Source organism: Channa argus, chromosome 15 (assembly GCF_033026475.1).
Source record: "Channa argus isolate prfri chromosome 15, Channa argus male v1.0, whole genome shotgun sequence".
Classification (NCBI taxonomy): domain Eukaryota; kingdom Metazoa; phylum Chordata; class Actinopteri; order Anabantiformes; family Channidae; genus Channa; species Channa argus.
The window spans coordinates 10783407-10811301 of record NC_090211.1 but is presented as its reverse complement, the minus strand read 5'-3'; the positions used below and the strand labels follow the sequence as shown (position 1 = coordinate 10811301).

At 38.1% G+C, this 27895-nt stretch overlaps 6 protein-coding genes across 6 annotated transcripts; 4 read left to right on the top strand and 2 right to left on the bottom strand.

The window, feature by feature from the left end:
- The first annotated feature begins 3147 nt into the window (after positions 1-3147).
- LOC137100599 (hemoglobin embryonic subunit alpha-like) lies at positions 3148-3928 on the top strand. The gene is made up of 3 exons (XM_067478474.1): positions 3148-3303; positions 3397-3604; positions 3780-3928. The coding sequence occupies exons 1-3, from the start codon at positions 3206-3208 to the stop codon at positions 3906-3908; spliced, it is 435 nt and encodes a 144-aa protein (XP_067334575.1). The 5' UTR covers positions 3148-3205; the 3' UTR covers positions 3909-3928.
- Positions 3929-7201: 3273 nt separating this feature from the next.
- Positions 7202-7952, bottom strand: LOC137100573 (hemoglobin subunit beta-2-like). Its single transcript, XM_067478464.1, has 3 exons — positions 7831-7952; positions 7482-7704; positions 7202-7366 (listed from the first exon to the last, which is right to left on the bottom strand). Exons 1-3 carry the CDS (start codon positions 7920-7922, stop codon positions 7238-7240), a joined length of 444 nt encoding a protein of 147 aa, XP_067334565.1. The 5' UTR covers positions 7923-7952; the 3' UTR covers positions 7202-7237.
- A 2991-nt stretch (positions 7953-10943) lies between these two features.
- Positions 10944-11737, top strand: LOC137100572 (hemoglobin embryonic subunit alpha-like). The gene is made up of 3 exons (XM_067478463.1): positions 10944-11088; positions 11182-11389; positions 11585-11737. The coding sequence occupies exons 1-3, from the start codon at positions 10991-10993 to the stop codon at positions 11711-11713; spliced, it is 435 nt and encodes a 144-aa protein (XP_067334564.1). The 5' UTR covers positions 10944-10990; the 3' UTR covers positions 11714-11737.
- Positions 11738-15264: 3527 nt separating this feature from the next.
- On the bottom strand, positions 15265-16158 carry LOC137099859 (hemoglobin subunit alpha-like). Its single transcript, XM_067477207.1, has 3 exons — positions 15998-16158; positions 15678-15891; positions 15265-15497 (listed from the first exon to the last, which is right to left on the bottom strand). Exons 1-3 carry the CDS (start codon positions 16090-16092, stop codon positions 15369-15371), a joined length of 438 nt encoding a protein of 145 aa, XP_067333308.1. The 5' UTR covers positions 16093-16158; the 3' UTR covers positions 15265-15368.
- Positions 16159-17732: 1574 nt separating this feature from the next.
- Positions 17733-18581, top strand: LOC137099857 (hemoglobin subunit beta-A-like). The gene is made up of 3 exons (XM_067477205.1): positions 17733-17900; positions 18004-18226; positions 18332-18581. The coding sequence occupies exons 1-3, from the start codon at positions 17809-17811 to the stop codon at positions 18461-18463; spliced, it is 447 nt and encodes a 148-aa protein (XP_067333306.1). The 5' UTR covers positions 17733-17808; the 3' UTR covers positions 18464-18581.
- A 1152-nt stretch (positions 18582-19733) lies between these two features.
- LOC137099858 (hemoglobin subunit beta-1-like) lies at positions 19734-21606 on the top strand. Its single transcript, XM_067477206.1, has 3 exons — positions 19734-20097; positions 21101-21323; positions 21423-21606. Exons 1-3 carry the CDS (start codon positions 20006-20008, stop codon positions 21549-21551), a joined length of 444 nt encoding a protein of 147 aa, XP_067333307.1. The 5' UTR covers positions 19734-20005; the 3' UTR covers positions 21552-21606.
- The last annotated feature ends 6289 nt before the right edge of the window (positions 21607-27895 follow it).

Genomic DNA, 27895 nt, shown 5'->3' with positions numbered 1-27895 from the left:
CTTAAAATCACTCTAAAAGACATATTGTATAATTAGGAATTGTACCGGTCAGTTACCACACACCTTCATTGTTGTTCAACACCTGTGATAAACAACACTGGGCACTGTTTTCAACACGGTAATATCTTCCCAGAATATCAAACCAAACCAACACTTTCGAAACAAAATAATCTCTTATAGTCCACATGCATCAAGTTTAATCTGAACAACACCATAAATTCTATGCATTTTCCAATGCCTTATTGGTACACTAGTTGATTTTCACTGCCAAAGGCTCATGTTGATATCAAACCGTCTCAACAGTAGCATTTGTCTTTACTGTGAAATTGTCAATTGATCAATTGTGATCTCAAGTTCAAAAAAGCTTGGAATTGACAATTTTGTCAATAATGAAACTCCACATACAGAACATTGAAAATTATCCTCTGCTGCCTCACGTTAAATATAAAAGCAGGTGGTCTTTCCGTGGTTTAATGTGTCTCATTTTGTCTTTAAATCATCAGGATTTCGTTTTTTGTTTTTGATCTGAATTTAAACGTTACATTTTATTCAGAACAGTCACTACATGCGGAATAATCCTTCATAAAAAATGAATATATACAGTATTAATGAGACACCTTTATAATGTTTAATCGAAGTACAAACCTCAATACTCAAGTAAAAGTGCAAGTATTTCCCTATATTGTACTACAAGTCTCAGATGAAGATTTCTAGTACAAAATCAAACAGAGACGTTATGATTTATTGAAACGGATTAACCACCTCTTAGTACATTAAATAGTTCAAATTATGGCCCTTATTAAATCTAGTTGAAACTTCGACAGTAATGTTTTCAACAACATCCAACTTAATATTCTTGAAAATAGTTTTTTCTTCATAGATTAGATGCTCTTTTAAATTTTAAGTAAAATTTAGAACATATATTTTTCTACTTCTACTTAAGTAAAATTTTGAAGTGGTGCCTAGACAGTAACTAAAACTGTAAAATAAACGAAGTAGAGTAAAGGGTAGACTCCAATGGAAATTTACAAGCAAAGTACAATCACTGCAAAAATGCACATAAGTACAGTACTTGAGTACATATACTTTATTACACACCACCTCTGAGTTCAATATAACACACTATTATAACAATAATAACAAATAGGGATTTTTCATTTCTTTGTTTAATTAAACCATAAATTCCAAAGAATATTGTATTTAAAATGTCACAGGTAACATTTCAAAGTGAAACATTTCAAATTCAATCTCATGCTATGAGAAGATGTCCCATTTATGATGGTTCAGCTGATCTTAGAAAAAGTCAAAAGGTTGAACTGTCAGTTAGTTGCACAAAGTTCAGTGAAACGTCTTCAAATACGTTTTTATTTGTTTGTTAGTTTATGGGGTTTGTTGTTAGTATATAGAATAGACATGTAAAACTGGAAATCTAAACAATATGACATTTTAAAAAATGTTTGCGTTTTTGTTTGAAAATGACTTGCGATGTTTTGATTATCAAAATATTGATTGGATAATTTTCTAGTGACTGACTAAATAAATCATCAACTCACACAGCAGCTCTAATGCAAGGTATCAAATATATTTATAATGAATCTTCTATTGTCAGAGAAGTTAGAAACCACGTGGGAAAGCTCACTGAGTCTCATAATTCATTTGCTAACTAATGCAAAACGATGTTCACAAGAACAAATAGCGTATTTTTTTTTTATGAATTAAGTTGAAGTGTGTAAATGTTATTTTTACTTGGGTTCAAACGTTCTGCTATTGAATCGATACTCAAATATGAACCAACAAATCCGAGAAGAACCACAAAAACGATATCAAACCGTCTCAACAGGTGCATGTGTCTTTACTGTGAGATTGTCAATGAATCAATTGTGATCTCAAGTTCAAAAAAGTTTGGAATTGCCTTGACTCCAAAGGAACTTCTGCACAGTGAATGGTCATGACTTAAGGTAAAGGCAGAATAATGTCTTCGAGTTGCTCCATTGAAACAACAGTGCCGATTGGACATTGAGACTTGTTCTTTTCTAAATAAGGCTTGATGTCCACTCGGCACTACAGAGACGGTTGATCTTTTGGTAAAAGACGAGGCACGGTGCACTGTGAATGTATTTCTTCTGTATTTTGAAATGCACTAGTCACATTCTTTGGTCAAAATCCTGTAACAGCACCCACTGGCAGCTGGTCTCCCATGACAGGTGTTTGTCCTTTATAGGACTCACTAATGTGACTTGCCAACAGAAGCAGTGGCTTCATTCTGTTCCGTAACATTGCTGTTACGATCTACCTACCAGCCAACCTAAAATAAGATGTATATTCTTTATTCTTTAATTTAATTTTACTTGTCAACCTAGTATTTGTGTTGTTCGACTGAGCTCTGATATGTTAGACGATCATTTCAACGTATTTTGTTACCATGAGCTTTTTCTCTGCCTAGGGAAGCAGGGGTTATGATTGTGGCCCCTGAGGATAACTGTCAACACTAAAATACAACATGTGGCTTGATTTTACTCTTGACTTTGTAGTAAGCTAAATGGTGTTACATCTAAAACAATTTATGTGTTTTAAATTATGTAAAGCATATGCTTCCTACTTACCACCTTATCAGCTGAACAACACACTGGGAAACTAAGCTTATCTATGGATTCGTTTGAGTGGATCCACCCTAACAGCTATAATGTGATGGATAAGATAAATCGTAGAAACATGTGGCACAAACCAGAAAATGTCTACTGGAAGCTTTCCAATTGATAAACAAATCTATTTATATTGTTTGAATGCAGAGTCTAGATTTTAAATCTTTTTTTAATTAGTGTACTTTATCTCTGTATGTTTCAGTTTTTTAGAGGAAAACCTTCAGTTTAAAAAAGTAACTTCAGTCGGACACCAAGATCACTTCATTATATCTCTCATTGTGTTCTAAATTTTTAGCTGAATTGTTCCATTTTAATGTCAGATTATCATTATACCCATAATTGCACATTTAGAGTAAACACAATACTGAATTTGAGTTTTTAAGTTCAGAGCCGCAGTGGGGAGGTCGTAGTTTATCTCATAGAGGCTGCAGCCCATCACTGGGACCGCCTCATGTGGTCTATCTTGTAGGTGGTCCCGGGTGTGTCCACTCTCTGCTTCCAGCATAAAACCCCCGCAGTTTAGACTGATCCCAGCATTTGGCAAACAGTCAGACAAAAGCAAGATGACCAGTCTCAGTGCTAAGGACAAGGACACAGTCAAGGCCTTCTGGGCTAAGGCATCCGGGAAGGCGGAGGACATCGGCGCTGATGCCCTGGCCAGGTAAATATGAGAACACGCTGACTACTGATGCCACATCCTCCAACACTGACTGACTGATTCACATCCACTCTGTCATTTACATGTTTTCCACAGGATGCTGGTGGTTTACCCCCAGACCAAGACCTACTTCTCCCACTGGAAGGACCTGAGCCCGGACTCTGCCCAAGTGAAGAAGCACGGAAAGACCATCATGAATGGAGTTGCTGATGCTGTGGCCAAAATTGACGACCTGGCTGCGGGTCTTCTGAGCCTCAGTGAGCTGCACGCCTTCACTCTGAGAGTGGACCCTGCTAACTTCAAGGTGCTGAACCAAAGACTTACTTTATGAGAAGTGTCAAAACTAAGTGTTTTAGGTTATTTTCAGACATTGCAATTTCCATGATCCACCGAGTTGCCAACAATTCAAGTCATCCTGACTTTCTTTGTGGATTCTATTAAATTTTTTTAGAATAACGAGTTTGTTGTTTTTTTCACAGATTCTCTCTCACAATCTTCTTGTGGTTTTCGCCATCAAGATGCCCAACGACTTCACCCCTGAGGTCCACGTGGCTATGGACAAGTTTCTTGCTGCTGTGGCCGGTGCCCTGTCTGAGAAATACAGATAAACTGACAGAGACTGAAGCATGAACTTTCTCTGCATAGTAACTAATAAATACCTGAATGCAAAAACCGAACTCAGCATTTATTTTCTCATTCTTCTGCATGTTTGTCACATTTAGGTACACATCAAAAATTTGGTCTGTGTAACAACTCAGGGGTGAAATTTACATGTAGAGCTAGCTATAGTACATATCACAATAGTCCTGCATAATTCCTATTTTATAATTTTAAATCCATATTAATAACCAACCATCAAATATGTATATTTGTAAATATCTTAAATATGTTACATATAAAAATATATATTAAATACTTTTTAGGCTATCTTTACATAACACAGGATTATTTTGATATCTATTATTTAAACTAAATGTTCCTGTACTGATTACTGATTGTTTATTATGGTAGAATTGAACCCTTACAACACATTCAGCTCTCTAAGACTCTCTGAAAACTCCATTCTGAAACTTTCCTCTTTGTCAGCCTGCAGTGTTTAGAGCTTTTCCTCCAGAGCAACACAGGTCCGTTTGCTCTGTTTCGGAGTTGACTGTGTCACTCAGCTGGGCCAAAGTGTCCAAATGGGCCATGGACATGGGAGTGTGAGCTGGTCTTTTCTTGATGTCTCTGCTGATCTCTAACTCTTTCTTATAGAGGAGCTCGTCATGCTGTGTGACTTTGTCCCTCTAGAGGCAACTGTGGCGCAGGAAGCGAGAGTGGTTGTCCACAGTTGATGGTTCAATCCCCCGCTCCTCTAGTCACATGTCAAACTGTCTTTGAGGAAGACACTAAACCCGATCTTAGTTGATCCTGGTGAGTGTTGGCAAGTGTCCACCATTGGAGGAGTGTTTAGAGCTTTAAGTGCCAAAAGGTAGAAAAGCACTATATAGGTGCTGACCATTTACCATCTCTACCTCTACGCTCTATAACCCACTGGACTCTTTCTATTGATGAAAGGAAGCTTCCTGGACGCTCTCTGCTTCCTCTTTTTGAGCACAGAGGCTCTGCTGGAGAAAGATAATCAGCTTAACTTTCTTCTACTTCTTTTCTGGTCCAATCTCACACTCTTTTTTCAATCCCCCTACAGCAAATAGGGCTGCATTGTATTTTTCCTGCAGAGGATGGACACTTTTGTGTGGACGGGTAATCTCTTCTTCTCGCTGTCCAATCAGCTCTTTGGCCTTCTGGAGGCTTTCTCTGCAGGTTTGTTTTTCTCTTCCAGCAGCTGCTTTCTGTCCTCTTACCAATATTCTCTCTCTTACTTGACCATCATCTTTGCAATTGTCCTCACATTTTCCCCCATCTCTTTCATCTGTCTCTTCATGTCTTCCAACTCTCTGTGACTCCCCTGTACAGAAAGCCCAAACACACACACGAAGTTATTCTATTGTCACAGAGGATAAAATCTGCTGCTTTCATTCAGTGTGACAATGATACCCACAAGACAACATCATCTGTTGAGGACACTGAGTGACTAAAATAAGAGCCTGAGAGGCACAGGGATCCAGAAAGTCTGTTCAAAGTGACTGACTGAATCACACTATGACAACAGAGACACGCAAAACTAGCTCATGGATAAAAAGTAACAATAGACCAAAGGTACATCCAAGAAAAGAAGGATGAGTCAGATGAGATTGGTTTGAAAGAGAGAAAAGATTTCAAGAAGACAAAGAGAACAAACTGACCTAATTTAGACCCCCCAAAAATAAATAGAGACACAAACAAAGGGGCACAAAAGGCAAACTATGAGATTTGAATACATAAAAAGCTTCCAAACTACTTCAGTTTTGGCATCTCGTTGGACAAGTTGGGGGCCTTTTACTCATCTTCGTTGTATTAGTCCCCGTTGTCTCTGTTGTATATCAGTTGTATCAGTGAAATAAATAACAATGGTCTTGTGCAGTGGAGATGTAAAAGTTTTACCCTGCTACCTCAGCTCTTTCTTCATGCTATGATGGTGAGAAAAGAAATTATGTTGTGAAAGTGACTTTAACAGATGGTTTCCTCAGAGACACAAATGATGGTCTGTTCGACTGTGAATCAGTGAAGACCAAGACTCTTGGCCCAGAGGAACTGCATTTCATTTGTATTGAACGATTAATTTAGAGCCACATGACAAAATATAATTGACTTTATTTTTCTTTATATCGTTCATTAAAGTTTATTTTATGTTCTTAAGTAAAGAGGTAAATGATGATTGAAGTACAAACCTACAAACAAGTAAACAAGTAAAACACTCACATTTCTACTTAAGTAAAAGTGTGTATATGATTTATATTTTAGTTAAGGTATTAAAGTAAAAGTACCTTTCCTATTCTTCGTTTTTGTGGATCAGAGCTGCTTTATGCTATATTAAAGATTATAGATTGTTCTCCTGAAATCACTGGCAATTTGTCAACAGTATCTAATGTCATTGCTTATTCTTTTGTGTTTTGCTCTATATGGTTCACACCCAAGATAATATCCCCCACTCTGTCACACCAGCAGACTGAACCATTGATGGACGAATCCATCCTTTCATTTTGTTAGGCCAAATCCTGATTCGACCTTTGAAAGTCACAGCAGAGATTAGACTTGTCAGACCTGTTTTCGAGTCTTTATTGTCCAATTCTGGAGAGCCCTCGTGGACTGTAGCCTCAGTTTCCTGTTCCTAGCTGAGAGGAGTTGCTCCTGGTGTGGGCTTCTGCTCCTGTACCACATCTGCTTTAACGTTTGACACCAGCTACAACCATGCCACATTGAAAGTCGTTTAATTTACCTTTTGTTCTCCATTTTGATGCCATTTGATCAGTTTGAACCTCAGCAGATCACCTTTAGACTTTCAAGTCTTTTAAGTCTTTCTCCCTGTCTAAGTGGTATCATCAAGTCTCTCTGTGGACGCACAGCTGTTTTTTTCCCCAGATGCATTTGCAGTGTGCTTGGGATCATTATGCTAATAAATAAAAATGTTTCCAGTGCTTTACGGAAGCAATAGCATGATGAATTAAAACCTTTCTGCACTTTTCAGCATTCATGGTCCCATCAATTCAGACAGCAGTTTTTAATAATTTGTTCATATTTCCTATATTTTTTAGTTGTTTTTTTTAAATAAAGAGACATAAATAACAGAAATAAATATATATGTTCATCATTGCATTGCTATAAAACAAGTCATATAAAACTAAGATGACTAGTAGCCTAAACCTACTAGTTATCATTTGAAAGATTTAAATCATGGCATGGGCAAGTGCAACAATAAAACACGAACAACATGCTAAATTTTCTTAAACTTTTATTTTCATTTCAAACTCTAGAAAAATGATCAGCATGTGATGGTCTTGTCCTGTGCCACAGGTCTCTAGTGGTACTGTCTTCCCAGAGCGGACACCACCACGGCCAGGAACTTCTGGAAAGCTGCCTGGACGTCACCAGTGAAGTCTTTACCCAACTGAGCAGCGACGACAATGGACAGACACTCGGCCAGCAGCTGCAACACAATAGGGACCAGAAAACATCACATCAACAATATGAAAGCTGAGGCATTTTTGAAGCAATCGTTAAACATGGAGAACAATAACTGCATTAGTCTCATAACCTAATACCTTGAAGTTGTCTGGGTCCACGTTCAGTTTCTCGGAGTGCAGCACGCTCAGCTCAGCATATGTGGCCTTGATGTTGTCCATGTTCTTCACAGCCCACTGCAGACCGTTCAGGACCACTTTTCCATGAGCTATAACGTTGGGATTGGATGTGATTGCAGCAGCGTTGTAGAGGTTGCCAAATTTACCGAAATACCTCTGAGTCCAGGGGTAGACAACCAGACACCTGAGAGAACAGGTGGAAATGTGTTACATCAAGAGATCACGTGGTTTTAGGAAAATCTCATTTTGCGCATTGACTACATTAATAATCATAAAATGCTGTTCATGCAGAACATGAACCGTGTCTGACCTGACAAGAGCAGCAGGGCCCACGACATCAGGGTCAATCTTGGAGAAGATGTCCTGGATGGTGGCGCGCTCGAAGTCTGTCCATTCAACCATTTTGGCAGCTGTAGGTTTTTCTGTGCAGGTCAGAAGATCCTGTCATTACTGGCACCAGATGCAGCTTTTAAAGCAGCCCTGCTCCCTCCCAGAGCCAAGTGATTGGCTGGATGATGAGCCGGATAAGAAAAAATGATAAGACAGAGTGGCTGTATCTGCACAAGTAAGACTGCTTCTGAAACAGAGGAAAGGTAGTTTGTAGAGTATGATCCCACATGGTCACATGGTTAGACTACACATGCCTAATGTATAGAAGTTAAATTACATTTTCAATGTCAAAGTTTGATCTTTTCTGACTCTTATTTTATTGCTTTACATAGGCACAAATTTAAATGATGCAAACTGTTGACACAGTCACTGCCAGTCACATGCATGATTATAATTTACTTAAAATTTGTTACCCACATACACACAATAACAATTTAATTACCCAAGAAATATCTAAGGAAAAACATGCAACTGCCTCAGACTTAAATTTCAGTGCAGAATGTTAAATTATCACATACAACACAGAGAAAAATTAATAGAATGTGTTCTGTTCCACACTGACATCATTTAATGTTTCTGAATTTACTGAAACTTTGAATTTAGATTTCCTAGAAACGGTTTAATCTCCTAGTTTTACTCTTTATCACTCTTTTACACTGTTTTACTGGGTGGAGAAAGATGGTGTTTCCAGCTGTTGGCTGATCTACTGATTGTCTCCCAATGTTATCTTAGCTGGACATACAGTCCAAATATAGCTCAGCTCAGTTGTCAGTGCTCCACCACTTGTGATACAGAGGCTTCAAGACAGATAAAGTCCCATTTGCATTTCTGGTATAAAATTTGATTACAGGAGTAACTATCGCCCCGCATGAATCAAAATTATTTTCACTGCTCTCTACCAGCATAACCAATTGATTGTCTGAATTGATGGGACCATGAATGCTGAAAAGTGCAGAAAGGTTTTAATTCATCATGCTATTGCTTCCGTAAAGCACTGGAAACATTTTTATTTATTAGCATAATGATCCCAAGCACACTGCAAATGCATCTGGGGAAAAAAACAGCTGTGCGTCCACAGAGAGACTTGATGATACCACTTAGACAGGGAGAAAGACTTAAAAGACTTGAAAGTCTAAAGGTGATCTGCTGAGGTTCAAACTGATCAAATGGCATCAAAATGGAGAACAAAAGGTAAATTAAACGACTTTCAATGTGGCATGGTTGTAGCTGGTGTCAAACGTTAAAGCAGATGTGGTACAGGAGCAGAAGCCCACACCAGGAGCAACTCCTCTCAGCTAGGAACAGGAAACTGAGGCTACAGTCCACGAGGGCTCTCCAGAATTGGACAAAGATTTTACTTTAGCCAGTGAAGGAAACAGCCTCCTCCAAAAGTATTATTATGTTTTTGCTGTACACTGAAGGCATTTGTGTTTAAGATCAAAATATGTATATGAGATGAAACTTCTAGAACATTTTATTTGATGGTATTTACACTTCTATATATTAAACAACATATAATATAACATCTTTGGTATCAGGTGGCCCTAATTTTAAGTTTAGGTAATGTAATGTGACTGTGAAAACTATTTAAAAAGCATATACGATTATGAAAAAAGAGAACTGTCGGTGGGAGAAAAGCAATCCATTTTGAGCCTGAGAAAAGACACAAAAACCTCTAGAGGTTTTGCACAAACATTATGTTTAATCAATTCAACATTTTGGAGTTTGAATAAGGAGGAGTTAAAGCATCACAGTCTACCAATTAAAGAAAACTTCACAAATAGAGACATGGAGGCTATATTGCATAATGCAAACACCCGTCAGCAGCACGCATCTGAAAGCCAGGTTGGAATTTGCAAAAAACTACAGATACGATCCACAACCAGTTTATGGCAAAGTTTTATGGACTCTTTATGGACTCTTACTTTATGGAAAGTAAGATGTGCTGGTCCAGGAGGGGCCAAGTAGATTTTGCAATCCCCTCAACCCCACTCCCATTTGTTTTAACCAACTGTTGTCAAGACAAGATTGTGACACCCACCTAAGTCAAGGTACAGCATGTCTTGCATGTCTAGAACGTCTCCGTAATTATGTAAGGTTGAGGTTAGATTTCCACTTGACATTGTAGCTTGTCACAGGGGTATAATGACGAAACAAAGAAGGAGGAAGAAACAATGTAACAGCCCTAGCTGGCTTTAGTTAGCCTAGCCCCTGGTTGGCTGCAGGAAAATAAACCCGACCTTAAACATTTGAGGGGGTCAAATAGGCCTATGGTTGGAAGGGCTCCCTGCAAGCATGTTGGTCTTACCAGCCAGTCAGAAATAAAGTGATTTTTTTAATACTGCTAAGGCAAAAACGTGCACCCAGATGCAGCAACGGCCCCTCAAAGGTTTGTTGTTTCAATTTTTGTTCTTTTATAATTTTCTTTATAGATTTCTTTAGTTTCTAACTTTACACTGCATATCAGCTGAATGTCAATGAGGGACAAAGCTAATCATACTTACTTTTTAAGTGGATCCTCCCTAGCAGTGTACTGGATAAGATAGAACTTTGAAACACACAGAACAGAAAATTACTTAACACTGGAAGCTTCACAACTGATAAATCTGGTAATATTTCAGTGATTGCAGGTTCTATGTTAAACATCTATTTATAATTACTCTGCTTGGTCTCTGTTTCAGTTATTAACAGATGAAAATTTTCTGTCTGTTACAGAACTGACAAGAAATACAGTCCCACACTAGAATAAACGTATTTCTTTGGTTTTGTTCTGAATTAGTGATGTACTGTTGCATTTTTTATGCCCAATTTGCAAAAACATTACTTTAAATATATACCAGTAATTGTACATTTTTGTCTAGAATCAATAAATAAGTTTTATTTAAGTTTAAGTTTTTAAGTTCAGAGTCACAGTGGGGAGGTTGCAGTTTATCTTATACAGGCTGCAGCCCATCACTGGGACCGCCTCATGTGGTCTATCTTGGAGGTGGTCCCGGGTGTGTGCACTCTCTGCTTCCAGCATAAAACCCCTGCAGTTTAGACTGATAACAGCATTTGGCAAACAGTCAGACAAAAGCAAGATGACCAGTCTCAGTGCTAAGGACAAGGACACAGTCAAGGCCTTCTGGGCTAAGGCATCCGGGAAGGCGGAGGACATCGGCGCTGATGCCCTGGCCAGGTAAATATGAGAACATGCTGACTACTGATGCCACATCCTCCAACACTGACTGACTGATTCACATCAACTCTGTCATTTACATGTTTTCCACAGGATGCTGGTGGTTTACCCCCAGACCAAGACCTACTTCTCCCACTGGAAGGACCTGAGCCCGGACTCTGCCCAAGTGAAGAAGCACGGAAAGACCATCATGAATGGAGTTGCTGATGCTGTGGCCAAAATTGACGACCTGGCTGCGGGTCTTCTGAGCCTCAGTGAGCTGCACGCCTTCACTCTGAGAGTGGACCCTGCTAACTTCAAGGTTCTGAGCCAAAGACTTACTTACTTACTTATGAGAAGTTTCAGAACTCGGTGTTTTAGGCTATTTGTATCCATGTGTATTTGTCTATTTAAAATTACTATTTAAAATTACTAAAATGTCTATTTGTAGACTTTTTTTATTATTATATTAGATTGTTTATAGAAATAACGTGTTTGTTTGTTGTTTTCCCCACAGATTCTCTCCCACAACCTTCTCGTGGTTTTCGCCATCAAGATGCCCAACGAGTTCACCCCTGAGGTCCACGTGGCTATGGACAAGTTTCTAGCTGCTGTGGCCGGTGCACTGTCTGAGAAATACAGATAAACTGCAGAAGAAGATGACAGTAAGATGACAGAGACTGAAATATGTACTTTGTCTGTATAGCAACTAATAAATACATAAACTCAAAACTTCAACAGGGTTTGATTCACGTTTGTTCCAATATTTTATAGAAAACCATCGTAGGGATCTGCTTGGCACAATATTACACTTGAACATTTCAATGCCTTTACAGAATGTAAATGTCTTTAAAAAATGTTTGTTTTAAATATATTTAAAACAATCATGTTTTTATATGTGTACAAATCTTTACATTTTCGAATACAAAGTTTAATAGAGACAGACAATATTCTGTAGAACAAATCCTCGCGTGTTTTTAATTGTGTGTATCTCAAGAAGGATTTTTGAGTCTTTTTCTTTATAATTGTAGAATTTCAAATACCTGGATTGGATATGTGTTGTGCTGTGACATTGCTATTGCAACAGAGAGTCTCAAAACACATCCCACCTTTTTTCATTCCATAGCGTCAGAGTGCTTCCTAACGCCTTGTACGTCCTTTGGCGTATGATGCCACAGGTGCACTTTGAAATGAACAACCAAAGACGTGAGACTTGTAAAATCATTCAGAAATCACAATTTTAAAAAAAAGTCTGTTAATGAACAAAGGTTCCTCTTGCACATTCATGTTAAAGGAGGCATATGGAAAAATCAGCTGTCTTTCACCTACGGTATATTACCGAGGATTAAATGCCTGGGTGGTGGGTGGAGGTCAAGGATTTGATACAACGGGATTTGCTGTTCCGCTTAGATTCCGACGCTGAGATGGAAACTTTTTTTTTTTTTTTTGCTTATTTTCAATCCATTTAGTCATTTAGCAGACGCTTTTGTCCAAAGCGACTTACATGTGAGGTACAAGGCAAAAATTCAAGTCAAGGAGAAAATATCAAAGCGAAGTCCTATCAGATCCATGCTTTGGTTTTAATGAGGACGTTTGAAATAAAAATCTAATTAAATCCTTAACATCGTAAATGTTATAGCCCACGCTTTGCTTTACAATTAGCATTAGGCTGGACCACAATCTGTCGGTTGACTCAAGTGGACAGTAGAGTTGAGCCCAATGACCAGCAGATGGCGCTCTAGCCAAGCGTAAATATCCCACTGTGTCATAATAATTAACTACAATAAATTTTTCTCCTACACTGGATTCTGAAAACACATCCAGTTTGAGCTTTGAAAAGCTTACATATTATTTGTATATATAAATACATTGTTAATAAATTAAGTTAATTATTTGTTTTTTAATTAAGGCAGAAATTCCTGCATCTTTACATAGTGCACTAAAAACAGTTATCGACCATATAACCACATACAGCAAATAGGCTGCTGTATTTTCCGTTGAGCTCTCTTCAGCTACATTGTCGGTCACCCCTGTGATAGTTTATAAATGAAAGTGTCATTTGACTTATCAAATTGTCCCAGAGGCTGTGAAACATCTAACAGGAATGTAGTGGGATCAGCCAAGCGTAACTTTATGTTATAGCAAAGGCTTCGCTTTAATGTTTACTTCGGACCTGCATGAAGTCCAATTCATCATTCACATGTAACATGACACGAATCTTAAGAGGGACCGGGGGCACTTCTGGTCAGCCAACTCAACTCTCCTGATTCACCTGGTTACCTGTGTCAGCGGTACCTGGTGTTTACACTCGATAAACTTTCACTGTGCAACGGTTCAAATATTACAAATCACTGGATGTCCACGGACAGTCTACTGCTGGAACATCAGACGAACCTGGTGTAACACTAAATGTAAGTTAGCCGGTTAGCTGTTAGCATCCGGTTTTAGTTCAGGTTCATGTCAGAAGCGTGAAGTTACCAGACTTTTGCCAAAAACTTGATGAGAACTTAGTTTTAGTCAACCAAATTTATATGGTTGTTGTTTTTACATGTTTTGCGATTTAACCCAATAGTTCTTTGTCTTTTGCCTCACGTCACAAACCCCAATTCCTGCTGCAGATTGACAGCTAGTTAATATGCATGTTTCACCTTAAAACAAGACTTCCTTTAATTGGAGTTCTGGTTTCCCATGAGTGCATCACAACACCTGAGTTGTCAGAAAATATTTTTTCTCAATAAAAGCATATAGAAAACTAGAGTAATGTGCTTTCTTTACATATGAGAGAATCATTAAAATTGCAAATTAAGTTAGGGTTTTGTTTTTATCATATAATGACACCAAATGTGGTGTGATGAATTCTTCCTACCATTTGGAAATGAAAACAACTCCTACCTTATGTAAACATATGAGGTACCAAATTTCCCAATGTGATTATTAATAATTATATCTATATATGTCTGCTGACATATATCCTATATGTCCAATACACAGGAGGTTCAATTAATTGTAACTATTGATTTTGCTCCTTATCAGAGAATCCTGAAGGAGAACATCAGGCCTTCAGTTTGTTTATTGAAGCTCAGCTGCAACTATGTTCTGAAGCAAGAGAATGATCTGAAGCATAAAAGTGAAGCCCAGAAATTTAAGGTTCAAAAGGAGTAAAAGTAACATTCTGTAGTGGCTTAGTCAAAATCCAGACCTGAACTAAGTTCAGGGTGAGAGGTGATGTCTTTTTTACATGGGTGAGTTTGGTAACTGCTTTTGGATTTTGTGTTTTCCCAGGTTAGATTTACTTTGAAGATCAGTATTTTAGCATGATACAAATAGAAATAAATCAGGAGGGTGTTGAATAGTTTTTCACAGCACTGTAGCAGCTTGTATATAATTATATTGAAAAATTGTCATTCTGCCATGTACATCTTTATTTATAAGGTTTTGAATCACAATAAAACCCAAACTGCAGGAGCTTCAATTCCAGGGCTGGCTTAGCAGTTTTAATAGCTAAAGTCTAAAAGTACTGAGGTTAATTCCCCTAAGCAACTTTGTGTTCCTCTGCTTAGCAGAACAGATTAATGTTATGTTCAGAGGTTATGTCAGCAGTTAATATACAATCTGTAATTGAAATAACTTGACAGACAGAATTATAACACTGATGATAGGATGGCCTGGAAACACAGTTCCTGGAAGGTCTTAAAAAACTGAAATAATTTTTTGTAGCATTACTGCATTTTTTGTGAACAGATAATTTAATGATTTCAGAAAATGAGCTTCAGTTAAATATATTTCGCTCATATTTATTAAAGTTATGTATATAGCTAGTATCTGCCAGAGCACATCATCAGACCTCAGGAGGGACCCAGCTTACTCGATGCTGTACTTCAAATTACTCTCGTGCGTTTTAACGTAAAAGTCCGGTGACTGGCCGGTGAATTGAACTTCATGCACGGACCCAGAACAAACCTAGTTGTTTAAAATTGAATTAGTATGACTTGATGAAGTGAGTGAACTGTTTTTACTCCATTCTTATCCAATACAGATATTAATGAAAGTAACCAGCAGACCTCCCTGCGTGCATTCGTTAAGGTTGTAACTCCATTTGTTTTGCTCGAAAAGCTTTATAACCATAACTTTACTCACAAGGACCGAGGTTTCTAATGTTTTTTCAGACAGGACCAGTAAGAAACAGACAAGTCGACATTATTTGTTTTATGTTTTTATTGAACAAGTCCTGTGTGAACAGGCTTGTTGACGTTCTCGGATGACATGCTGTAAAGCAGTCGATGCTTTTCTGCTGCTGCAGCTTAGCGGTACTTCTCAGACAGAGCCAAAGCCAAGTTGTTCAGGAACTTGTCAACTGCGAGGTGAGCCTCCGGAGTGAAATCTGCGGGGAAGTGCAAAGCGAAGGCCACGATGATGTTGTGGGCCAGGATCTGCGGGTGTGCAAGAAAACACAAATTAGTTGTTTAATGACTAGAGCATTTTTTCAATTTCATTCACTATATTTTGCATATGTATCTGAACTTCACACTGCATTAGTATTTGGCTCACATTTAAATAAAGTTAAATAAAAGCTAAATATGCACAAAAGCCCCCTCTTAATGGTCTGTTACCTTAAAGTTGGAAGGATCCACCCGGAGCTGGAAGGCATGCAGCTCGCTGAGGGCGCTCAGAGCACCTGGAAGGTCATCAATGCTTTTGATTGCCTTGCCCACGGCGGACATGATGGTGGCACCATGTTTCCTCACTTTTGGGGAATTGGGGACCAGCTCCCCTGCTCCCCAGTGAGTGAAGTAGGTCTTGGTCTGGGGGTAGGAAACCAACATCCTAAAAACAATAATAATAAAATAATATTAAATGTATTGTTACTATTATAATTAAGTAGTAGTAGCAGGTAACATAGTGACACATAAGAAAGCGGTTCAAAACTTACCTGCCTAGAGCTTCAGCTCCCAGGTCAGCGGTCTTAGATTCAGCCTTGGCCCACAATGCCTTAACCTGGGCCTTGTCTTTCGCTGAGAGACTCATGGTTGCCTTGGAGTTTTCAAAAAGCAAGAGAAAAATGTGGATCTAAAGATGATGTTGTGGAGGATTTGTCGAAATGTTTTTATAGCAATCCAAGGGGTACCACGCCCCTGTATCAAGTCTAAACCACACCTCTGATAAAGAAAATGCTAGAAGTTTTCATTGCCAATATTATTTGATAAAGGTTACCCCTCCCCATCTATCACGTAACTGTCACGCCATTTGGAGGAAATACTGACATAAACTTGTTTGTGGATAAGACTGGAAATTAACTAGAGAAGATCTCAAAATGTCAGTAATGAAGAACATGAGTATGGGCAATAGTGCAGAACCAATCTTTTTATACCAGCTAATGCAATCTAGTCCTGCAATACATAAATAAAACACCAAGAATAAAGATTAATGTTCAGTTTTTGTCGTTGTACTGTGTGTTTTTACTGTGAGAATTGCATATGACAGGTGACTTTTTTTGTTTTATTAAATTTCAAGAGTGTTATTATTATTATTATTATTATTATTATTAGTAGTAGTAGTAGTAGTAGTAGTAGTAGTGTTGTTGTTGTTGTTGTTGTTGTTGTTAATGCGGTGGTTGTTGTTAGTAGTAGTAGTAATGGTAGTGGTAGGATTGTGCCATTTGTGGTCATGATTGTCCTATTATTAAGTTTAAATAGTATACGGTTCAACAGCTGGTTAGATGGATTTCAAAGTGATTATTTACGACCAAATCTAAATGTTAACTGAAATGCTATTTTTAACCCATGTTATATAGTGGCTGTCTTGAAATTCTGCGATTTTATACCGTGCAACTAAACAGCTATCTAGTCTCTGGAGCCCTATTTAACAGCATCGTCAGTTCGCCTATGTGTTTTTGTACTCACAGTTTCATTTGACTTATCAAAACAACAAAACTATGTTGTTTTGTATTTTTTCTTCTGTGTGTTTTTATGGTGTGAATTGAATATCACAGGTCACTATTTTGTTTAACATATTTAAAGAGGGTTATATTAATAATAATAATAATAATAATAATAATAATAATAATAATAATAATAATAATAATAATAATAATAATAATAATAATAATAATAATAATATCAGTAGTAGAGGTGATAAGTGCTTTGGGAACTATGAATGTGTCCTTTATAATATTGCAGCCTTCTCTTGCATACTATACAGTTCGACTGTATCATATAGTTGATTAAATACCTCTCGAAAAAAATTAAAAACCAAACATTGGCTGTTACATTACTTGTAAAATGTGGTCTAAATACAGCATTCAGCTACATAGAACATCTGTGCTAGTTGAATGTACACTGATATTATGTTTAGGTTTAGGGTTTGCCTCTAAAATCTTTGTTTTACACTTTTTTACAGTTTGAAAATACGGGGTACAAAACTTTTCACTCAACTGTTATACATTTCTAAATAAAATCCTTAATATTGTGGGCAAATGCCTAATACCTTATCATGTTTTTATCTAAACCGTATGAAAAAAAACATTTTGATCCAAATTCCGTGGCACGGGTGGGGGCCAAACTCATCAGACAGATAAGCATTTAATCGGAAGAAGCGCGTTGTCCAATCAGATGATTCCTCGGCTGAGAGGCGGAGCTCTCCGTAATGAATAAAAATTGAATTCTGGAACATTCGTAATCAGCATTCAAGAAGGCTTGTACTCGCTTTTTTTTGACCCCCAAAAAAAACTATCACACCGTCAACATGGTCGAGTGGACAGACGCCGAGCGCAGCTCTATCGCTAGCCTGTGGGCAGCCGTTGATGTGAGCGAGATTGGACCCCAAGCTCTCATCAGGTATTATTATTATTATTATTGTTAATGTTATTATTATTATAGTTGTTATTATTATGAGAGATTTATGTTCGTCTTTTAACGTTGTGCCTTTCTACAATCACAGGCTTCTTTACGTGTATCCGTGGTGCCAGAGACACTTCTCCGGATTTGGCAACCTGTCCACCTATGCCGCCATCTGCGGAAACCCAAAGGTGGCTGAGCATGGAAAGACAGTGATGGGTGCGCTGGAAAGTGCTGTGAAGAACTTGGACGATATCAGGAACACCTACGCCAAGCTGAGCGTGATGCACTCTGAGAAGCTCCACGTGGATCCTGATAACTTCAGGGTATGTCACCACCTCTGATGCTCCCTGTAGCCGTTTTCAAGAATTGATCTAAATGACTGTTTCCCTTAACGACCTTAACCCTGTCTGTCATTTCCCTCATTGTAGCTTTTGGCTGAGTGCATCACCGTGTGCATGGCTGCGAGGTTTGGCACCAGCGTCTTCACTCCTGAGGCCCAGGAGGCCTGGCAGAAGTTTCTCGCTGTGGTGGTCTCCGCCCTGGGCAGACAGTACCACTAAGAGTGTGGAGAAGCTCTCCAAAGACGCAGCAGTCATACACGTGCTCATGATATGTCTCACGTTCAGCCTTGTAGCTGCTGCCAAATGCACCAAATAAAACTCAAATTAACCAAATGCATCTGTGAGTTTGTGTCCATTTCTCTTTAATGTAAAGGCCCTCAGATGTTGTTGCAATGTACATTTTGTTTGAAGATGCAGGGAAGAACAATTCTTTACATGGTCATCATTTGATGGAAATAATTAGACATTGCTACTTGTGGTTTTAGAGTTACTGCCCATAGCAAGAGTGAGCTACTTCTTTGTGTGACATTCCGGTATTAATACTCCTAAAGGTTTAGTTTTCTCACTAGTCGTTGGTAGCATCAAAAAACTGATGCTGCGAACAAAGGAGTAACTATTGAAATATTTATAGGACTAGAGAGAAATATGCTGCAGCTAACCCCTAGCCAAATCCTGAAGGAAGTGGTTTTAACAGTTTGGCCGTATTAAAATAATAAAAAGAATAGAAAACCAGCCTAATATTGCACAGATGGACGGGCTGTTGGGGGTTCAGTGTCCAGTGCCCAGAGACACTTCGACATATACAAGACGACTGCCTTTCCAAGTGAGCTACAGCCCCCCCCCCCTGTGTATGATTCTTTATACCTATTACTAGGGATATCTTGTGGTTTTTACTTGCTCTCTTTCAGATGAAATGCAAAACTCAATTCAGTTGTGGAAAACAATTTAATTGAATATAAGTTGGGCTGTAACATTAGTGTAGTCTTCGTCTTTTTCTTAAACCCACAGTAGTTTACTATAAACTCCCTTGAAGTATTTTAAGCAGCCTATTATATATATACACTTTCATCGTGATCTTTTCTTCCCTAGTCTTCCCTATTAGAAACCGCTGATTATGGAAAAGTCTTACTACTTACTTTGGTTTATCTTGCATGTGATGTCAACACATAATGCAGCTGCCCTCGGTCTGTATTATAAATAACAGCTTATTGTCTGGACTAAATTGCTGCAATATAATGTTATATTCGAGGGGATGTTGTTTTGCTATTCGAGTGGCTTCTTGGAAAGCGCACTGGGCGACATGTAGAATGAGGGTGCGGTTATATTAATTTCATGTAATGATAAAATGTATCATGTAGGCCTCTTTTTTTGTGATATTAAGTGGAGCTTGTCATAATTTATTTGGGCGGGGAAGCCTGCCTGCTCAGATACTGATGACTTTGACTAATCTCAGTTTAACTTCTGGCAAAATAACTAGAGCAGAGCCAAGAAAAGGAAATGTTGAAATGTTTTTGTGAGAAGCACTTTTAATGTTAGGCCAGCTCCAAAGCCGGACATTGCTGAGGTTTTAGACTTTAGACGAGGACAATAGGTAACGTGGTGCTGATAATACTCTGTCAATCATTTACATCACCATCCCTTAGTAACAATCGAAGTCAGACGCCCTCTCATCTCCGACTGAACGGTGACCAGAGGAGCCCATCGCTCCTCACTTTAATCCGTGAAGGACAGCGGTACCTGAACGGCTGTGACACTGACATTATGGTCAAGTGGACAGACAAGGAGCGCAGCGCGGTCAATGCTGTGTGGGAAAAAATAGATATCGATGAGATTGGACAGCAACTTATACCAAGGTAGAATGTGGTTTTCAATTCAAACATATAGCCGACATATAGAGGGTAATGATTTAGCTGCCCCGTGGAGTGGCAGGGTAACCGGTGGACCCAAGTGATAGAACGAGGCTCGTTAGACCTTTAATTTTTGAAGTTTGTTTGACTGTGAAGTGTCAGGATTTATTCCATATCCCACAGACTGGTTAATGTTTAAATGCGAAAGACGGTTTCATAGATTTCCTTGGCAGGTAGATTTCTCTAAAATAATAACAATAATAATAATAACAATAATAATAATAAACATAAAGAAAACTAATTAACAATCTGAAAACTAATTAGGTTAAATGAAAAGAGTCCGTGGGTCTAAAAGTAACAACTGTTGTTCGGATGTGTCCTGATGATGATGGTGCTCCTGTAATTGGCAGCCATAATATTATGACCTTATATTCGAGGTAAAATGACTTTGCTAGTTCCTCTGGCCTCTCTGGCAGCACACATGGTCAATTTGATGTTGGTCTTCAGATGGGTGCGGTCATCTGAATTAATTTGGTGATAAGGTATATTTCATGTTTGCAACGGATTAAAAAAAATGCTTAGGTCAGAAAATATGGCACCATTATCATCTATGAACATAGATTTATAACATATCTTACTGTTTGGTTAATTTTAAATTACAAATTAATAATTAATCCTATTTGAAGATGTTAATTGTCGTTTTGTCTCCTTCATATTACCAGACAAGCACTTTGTGTTCTCTTGGTTAAAACACTGAGGTTATGGGGCTTGAATAGAGATAAACATAAATAGTGTGCTAGTAGCTTTATTAAAATTTGTTTAGTTTAGTATTTTTTATTTATTTATTTATTTTTTAGTTTGTATGTTTTTAGAGCAGGTCTTTCCAGGTCCTATAATGAAAGACTATAGACAAAGTCTACTTTGTTTGTGAATTGTTTTTAAAACTACGAGTGTTTTTACAAATTAATTTTAAGGCGAATAAATCTTAAATGTCCTCTCACACTGACAGAGTTTTGATCGTCTACCCCTGGACCGAGCGATATTTCGGTACGTTTGGTGACATCTTCACTGTCAGCGCTGTTTTGAATAACCCCAAAGTAGCAGCTCACGGCAAAGTGGTGCTTAATGCTCTGGCCAAAGCGGTCAAGAACATGGACAACATCAAAGCCACGTATGCATCTCTGAGCCGGTTGCATTACGAAAAACTCCACGTGGATCCAGATAATTTCAGAGTAAGATACAAGTGTTCTCAAATCCAAAGAAACATGCCCATTTCAGCAATACAACCAGGTAACCTATAGATTTCTTATACGTTTTTGTTTTGTCCGCAGCTGCTCGCCGACTGCATCACCATCGAAATTGCCTGCAAACTCAGGAGCGACATGGACCCTCAGATCCAGGCTACCTGGCGGAAGTTTCTGTCTGCTGTGGTCGAGGCTATGAGCAGTCAGTACTATTGAAGAGACAAATAAACCAAGATGGAAAAAAACAATAATAAAATCTTTATTTTAATCATTTGTGGCTTTCTCCCTGCCCTGTGTGGCCTATAGCATGCAAGACATCACAGAAGCATTTTCATATTTCATGTCAATGCTGAGATAATCGCTTTAACGGCATAGAGTAGAGGTGATGTTGGAGCACACCTTCAACATACGCCTTCCGTTTTTTACATCCTTTTTTAAAAACTGGTAACTCACAAGTCTTTCACTGACCCAAAACCTTATTATAATAACTCTGTCAAACAAAAGTAAATCCATGTTCACAGCTGATAGAAGTTACTTGCAGAATTATGAATCCCTTATCTATATGTGATCAGTCCTCATCCATCTATAAAAGATGGTGTTTGCAACCTTGGATCAAACACAAGGGAAGACATTCAGTGTTATTCTGTATTTCATCTCTTCGTTTTGGCCTATTTAAAAAAAAAAAAAAGTTTAATTTGGTTTCTTTTTATTTTTCTGTATTTTCACTTTACAGTGTTCGTCTTTTCTGTGTTTTCTCTCTTAACATCACCATGTGATATTGGGATATTAATAGATTTACTGTATTTTGTATGTTGTAATCTACTGTTTAGTGACTGACTGAAAGAGTGTAAAGGTTTGACCACAAGTTGTGTTGTTTAAGCGAAAAATGCTTTTGTGTAAACTTTTTTGACAAATTTACTTCAGAGTGGACAGAAGTGTCTAAGCAAATTAGATAAACTGCACTGATTGTAGTTTGTAGTTTATGATTGTAGTTTGTAAATACAACAGTAAAGGAAACAAAAACATGACGTAGCAAGACCCATATGTGCCGTTGATGATTGCACAGGCCCAGCTGTTGTCTAGAGCTGCCCTCTAGCGGTAGCTGTTAATCCATACATGGACACGGATGGGACATGGGAGGATCTCTGAGACAACCTCCCGCGAGGATTAAGACTATATAAATTTTCCACTCACGGGCAAAGGAGATTTGGTCTCAACACTAGTGGAGACACAGCAGTGTGTCTACAAAGTGCAAAAACTAGGTGATTAGTGGTCAGAAAGTTACCTATATCAGCACCAATATGTAAATGGAGGCATTGAATGTGGCATGAGTTGTGGATGATCTGAGTATTTCCACACACAACCATATCTGTGCTTTACAGAGTACGGTAAAATATTCAATGAGCTCTACTTCTCTGGCTGAAAATGTCTTGTTAATGCCAAAGGTCAGATGAGAAAACGTAGACTGGTTCAAACTGAAAGAAAAGCAACAGTAACTCAAATGACCACTTGTTACAGTTGAGAATCACAGCATGTTGAACCTTGAAGCGGATTGTCTATAACAACAGAAGACCACACAGGAGGCAACTCCTGTCAGCTAAGAACAGGAAACCGAGTTTACAAATAACAAGGTCTCAGCAAACGTGGACAACAAAACATTGGAAAAACGTTACCTGCTCCAATGACAATTCTCTTGGCACATCCTGGGCCCTTAGTACCAACTGTGCACAGTTTAAATGCCAGTCTACCTGATTATTGTTGCTGACCATGTCCATCCCTCAATGACCACAGTGCTATCATCTTACTTCCAGGGGTCATTGTTACTGTTTTGCTTGAGGGTATTTCAGTTTGAATGTTCAGTTTTGACGCATCTGTACTTTTCTCAAGTAGATTTAACTATGGCTACTTGGACTTTTACTCCTTAACACCTATTACTCCACTACATTTAAAATCAAATTTGCGTTACACGTTGCAGTAGCATTACTTTACACATTTTATGATATGACACTTTTTTTTCGTTTTTTATGAAAACAAATCAACAGCGATGCCGGAATTTTTAACACGTTCTCAACCTACAGCCTCAGATAATGACGATTCCTGAAATTATACAACGTCTTTATGTCCTTTGGCGTATCACAGTGACGCCACGTGTGCCCTTGGGTGTTACTATTGAAAGGTCCAGGGGCGCCGCTGTACCTACTTTATATACACATAAACATCTGCGTTAGGGCTATGGAAAACACCTTCAGGGTAACAGTCAACATCGGTTAGTATGGCCAAATAACCACACGTTGTTATCATCATTAAAGCTCACAACCTCTAGCATTAAAGTCAAACCCTGGTTTCATGTGGAAAAGTCCTGTGTGTGTCGATCTAACAACGTGATCAAACATATACGTTCGTACTATTCTGTAGCATATTATGTTTGTGACCTTATTTCCAGCTTTCTTTATATTTAATCTGTAAATCAGTGTTTTATTCTTTCTTCTATATACTGTTACTATGTGATGTTGCAGTAGCGTGAAATTAAAACCGAAAAAAAAGGATAACATCAGAAAACAACTGTATTTATGTTGGAATGTCAGTATGTTAGCCTATGCACAGCACAGTTGTTTGGCCATCCAGTAGATAAAATCATTACAAACTGGCTCCTTGAGCATAACAATGTGTTCAGTGAGTTTAATGTTTATTGAAATGGCAAAAAGATCATATTTAATGTACATTGAGCTATAGCACAATGTTGCTTTCCCAGTCATAAATAAAAGTTGAATCTTTACCCATCTACCAAGGGCAAACTTTGGCGCCCATATCTATTTTTTTTGCTATACCTTTTTAGATACTACTTAGACCGGTTCCGTAACGTTAAAGAACATTTGCACTAGCTGAAATGCATTGTTATTTTGATATGTTTAAGATTAGGTTTGCCCCCCTCTCCATTTGCACTTTCAAAGTAAAGAGATAAAGGAACTGGATAAAGGAATTTGGACAAGCTAATTGTGTATTTATTCTTGTGTTTAAGAAAAAAATGCTCTTCTTGCAGTTTCAAAATAATACAAACTTTTGAACTCAATTCGACTAGACCTTCTATAATAATGGTGGGTAAGAGACAGGCGTTTTTCCACTAGAGGTCACTCAAACACTATTATATCATGTCAAACAGTCTCTGCCTTAAACTCCATCCACTATCTGTCAAAGCTTATCCTATTTGGATCGCCTAGAGCCTACCCCAGCTGTCATCGGGCGAGAGGTTATCAGTCTATCTCAGGGCCACAGAGAGACATACACAGACAGAGAAACATTCACACTCACATTCCCACCTAGGGGCAATTTTAGATGCACTAATTAACCTAATGCGAAGTCACAACCTTCTAGCTGTGAGACGGCGCTGCTAACCACACCACCTCTGCCTCTGTGAATACTGTTAACCTGAACATTTTTGTTAGGGGACATGATTTAACCTAGGCCCCCAAATCACTATGGAGACAGCTTCACATTGTTAAAAAAAACATGGCTTCCTTCTATTAGTTGCCTTGTATAAATCTATGGTTTCTCTATGGTCAGACGTTTCTTTAAGGATGCGCTAGATGTAGGCGGTATGAAAACGTTTATGTCGGTTCTTAATCAGCAACTGAAGAAGAGGGCACATAAAAAACAATAACCTAAATACATATTTTCAGTGCAAATCCATGATGAAACATGAATGTTACTTTACATCTATATGTATTCCTTTCTAGAAGCTCAGGCCATCATTTGGTAATAGAACAGACCAATGGTGTGATGTACCTCTAATGGACAGAATTTGTATTGTGAGTCAACCCATAATGTTTCTGTAGTAGAGATGAAAAACACATCGTTTATGGTTGTTTGTTGCATTAAGACTTGTGTGGCAAATATTTGAATGATAATACTCTTACCCCTAACATTTGTATTGATTTGTTATCTGGCATTGAAACGGAGCATGCATGGAAAACATGGCATCCTAAACTCACTATGAAACGCCAGAATAACATTTATATTGCAATAAAAGTATATTTTTGAACAGTGGGTCTTCAGGGCCTATGGGACTGTGAAATCAGCGTGGTTAGATAAGGTTTTGGATCATTTCAATGAGCAAAAGGTCTATAATTAGAGACTTTGTGAGTTAGATTTACAAACTCATATTAAGCCACACTGACTGCATAATGCGGAGATATCTCCCACATTTACATTTACATGTAATAATTTAGCAGACGCTTTTATCCAAAGTGACTTACAAGTGAGGAACAAGGCAGCAAGAATCTAAGTCAAAGAGAGAACATCAAAGCAAAGTCCTATCAGAAATTTCACAGTTTTCACAGTTTACGAGATGCGAGAAAGAGTAGAAAGGATTTTTTTTTTTTTTTTTTTTTAAGAGATTTAATTGCATAGGAAGATGCAGAAGTGTTCTGTTTTCAACAGTTTTTTGAATGTTGAGAGTCAGTCTGCTGAGCACGCAGAGCTGGTAGCTCGTTCCACCATTGTGGGATCATTGCGCTAAAAAGTTTTGCTTGGTGTCTTCTGTGCGGTGCTGGGACCACCAGATGTTGTTCGTTGGCAGGCTGCAGCAGGCGGGAAGAATTGTAGACTTGAATGAGTAAGTTGAAGTAAGCGGGACCTGTCGAGTTAACCACCCTGTGAGCAAGAGACAGAGCTTTGAACCTGATGCAAGCAGCTACAGGAAGCTTGTGTAGAGATCTAAAGAGTTGTGGGACATGGGTCTTCTCCTAAAATGTACTTAAATGGTTGCCTAAATAATTAAATAAATGTTATATCTGGGAAATAATGAGAGTCCATTACGAGTGAAGTGACAGCTTCACTCACATTGCTCACAGTATTGTGAGCAATGTGATCATAAATCAGGAAGCAGAATGTGAAACAGGTTTTCATGAGTAGCTTACACATATTCACACTTGGCTTAAACAGTGGACATAAAATGTCCAATGACTGTTCATCTGGGTTGGTGGGTCAGTCATTAAACCTCTGTAGTTTTTATTTTCATTAACCTTTAGCCATAAATGTTGGATACTTTGTTTTATTTGAATAGAAATGGAAATAGTAGAAAGAGCTGTTATGCTGCAATCGGTATCAGCAAAGCTGCTGCTTACTCTTTAAAAAAAATTATCTTGTTCTCCACTCCGCGGATCCACCCCTTACAGGCCCCAGTACTCCTTCAGATAAGCCTTAGAAACACACTATATATTGGCAGCAAACATCACTGCAAATAACTCTAGACATCATGTTGGTATCAACTGATAAACAAATCTTTTAATATTAGTTTATTTCAGTGCCTAGATTTTCAATCAGTATGCTTGGACTGACAGAATATATTTAAACAATCCGTCTTCCAATTTGTTTGTATTCTGTTTCCAACAGCCACAGCTGGATGTTTTTGATGTTGGATGAAGAATGGATTCTTTCAACTGAGAAATGTGAACATAAAAGAAATGTGCTTAAAAGGCTATGGTCAACTAGATGTATCTACTGCATCCAGTTGTGTAAAAACCTAAATATTGTAAGGCAACAGGTTTTCAAGCAAATTTCAAATAAAGTCAATTAATTCAGAAGTGTACCTCCCTCAACTGTACTCTTTGATTAGTACAGACCAATCTCAAACATTTTGAGTGTCAGCAAAATACTTGAAAAAACTGTGTGTATACACAAGTCAAAAATTATCTGTTACAAAATATTATGTAGTATGCAGTGTTAGGAGTAATCATAGCACACAAACAGCTCCACCTCTTATGTTTCTATTGGCTGTTTTGCATATCAATACCAATCCTAGCCATTACTGTTTCTTTTGTTCAGGCTTTCAGTCTGCTAAATTATAATAATCATGGTATAACATTCTGTTGATATGCTGCATGACAGTCTGCTGTATATCTCCCAGTCCTCTGTTTCACCCAGAGAAATAACTGCAATCTTTGAGTTAGTCGACACGGTCTTTATTACAACTGTCTGTTGCTTAGGCGGATTGAGAAAAACTATTTTTTATATCACTATGAGATGATGTCATGGCTGTGCTGTGACCTGCACCATGAAGGGGTTAAATGTGTGCAATGAATTGACAGAGTACTTGCTTAAACCCTGTGGCTTAACAATCCTTCTTTGGTTGATGATGAGGTGCAGTAAATTGTTATAGTACTGTAACATAATAATGTCATTATAAATCAACCACAACAGGAGCTTCAACCAGTACAGCTGCAGCTGTGTTGCTACCGCAGAGTGGAATGGTTGTGTGTTGTAACCAAACAAGACCAACACACTATCCATTACTATGAATTGAGATTAATAATTGAAGTAATTATTTGAGCGTATATAGAAGTATTTCTGATAATGTTTATTTGTTATTAATGCACTCACAAGTGATCTACTGGTGTCTTTGTTCTGCACCTTGAAACTTTTTAGTTTTTGTCCAAGGCCAAATCCATTGTGACCACAAAGCTTGTACGACCTGCAGAAATAGTGCACTTGCAATTTTGTGTCCCATTAAGATGCAAACAGTCCACACAGTGATTCTATTGGACAAATATACCGCAAATATA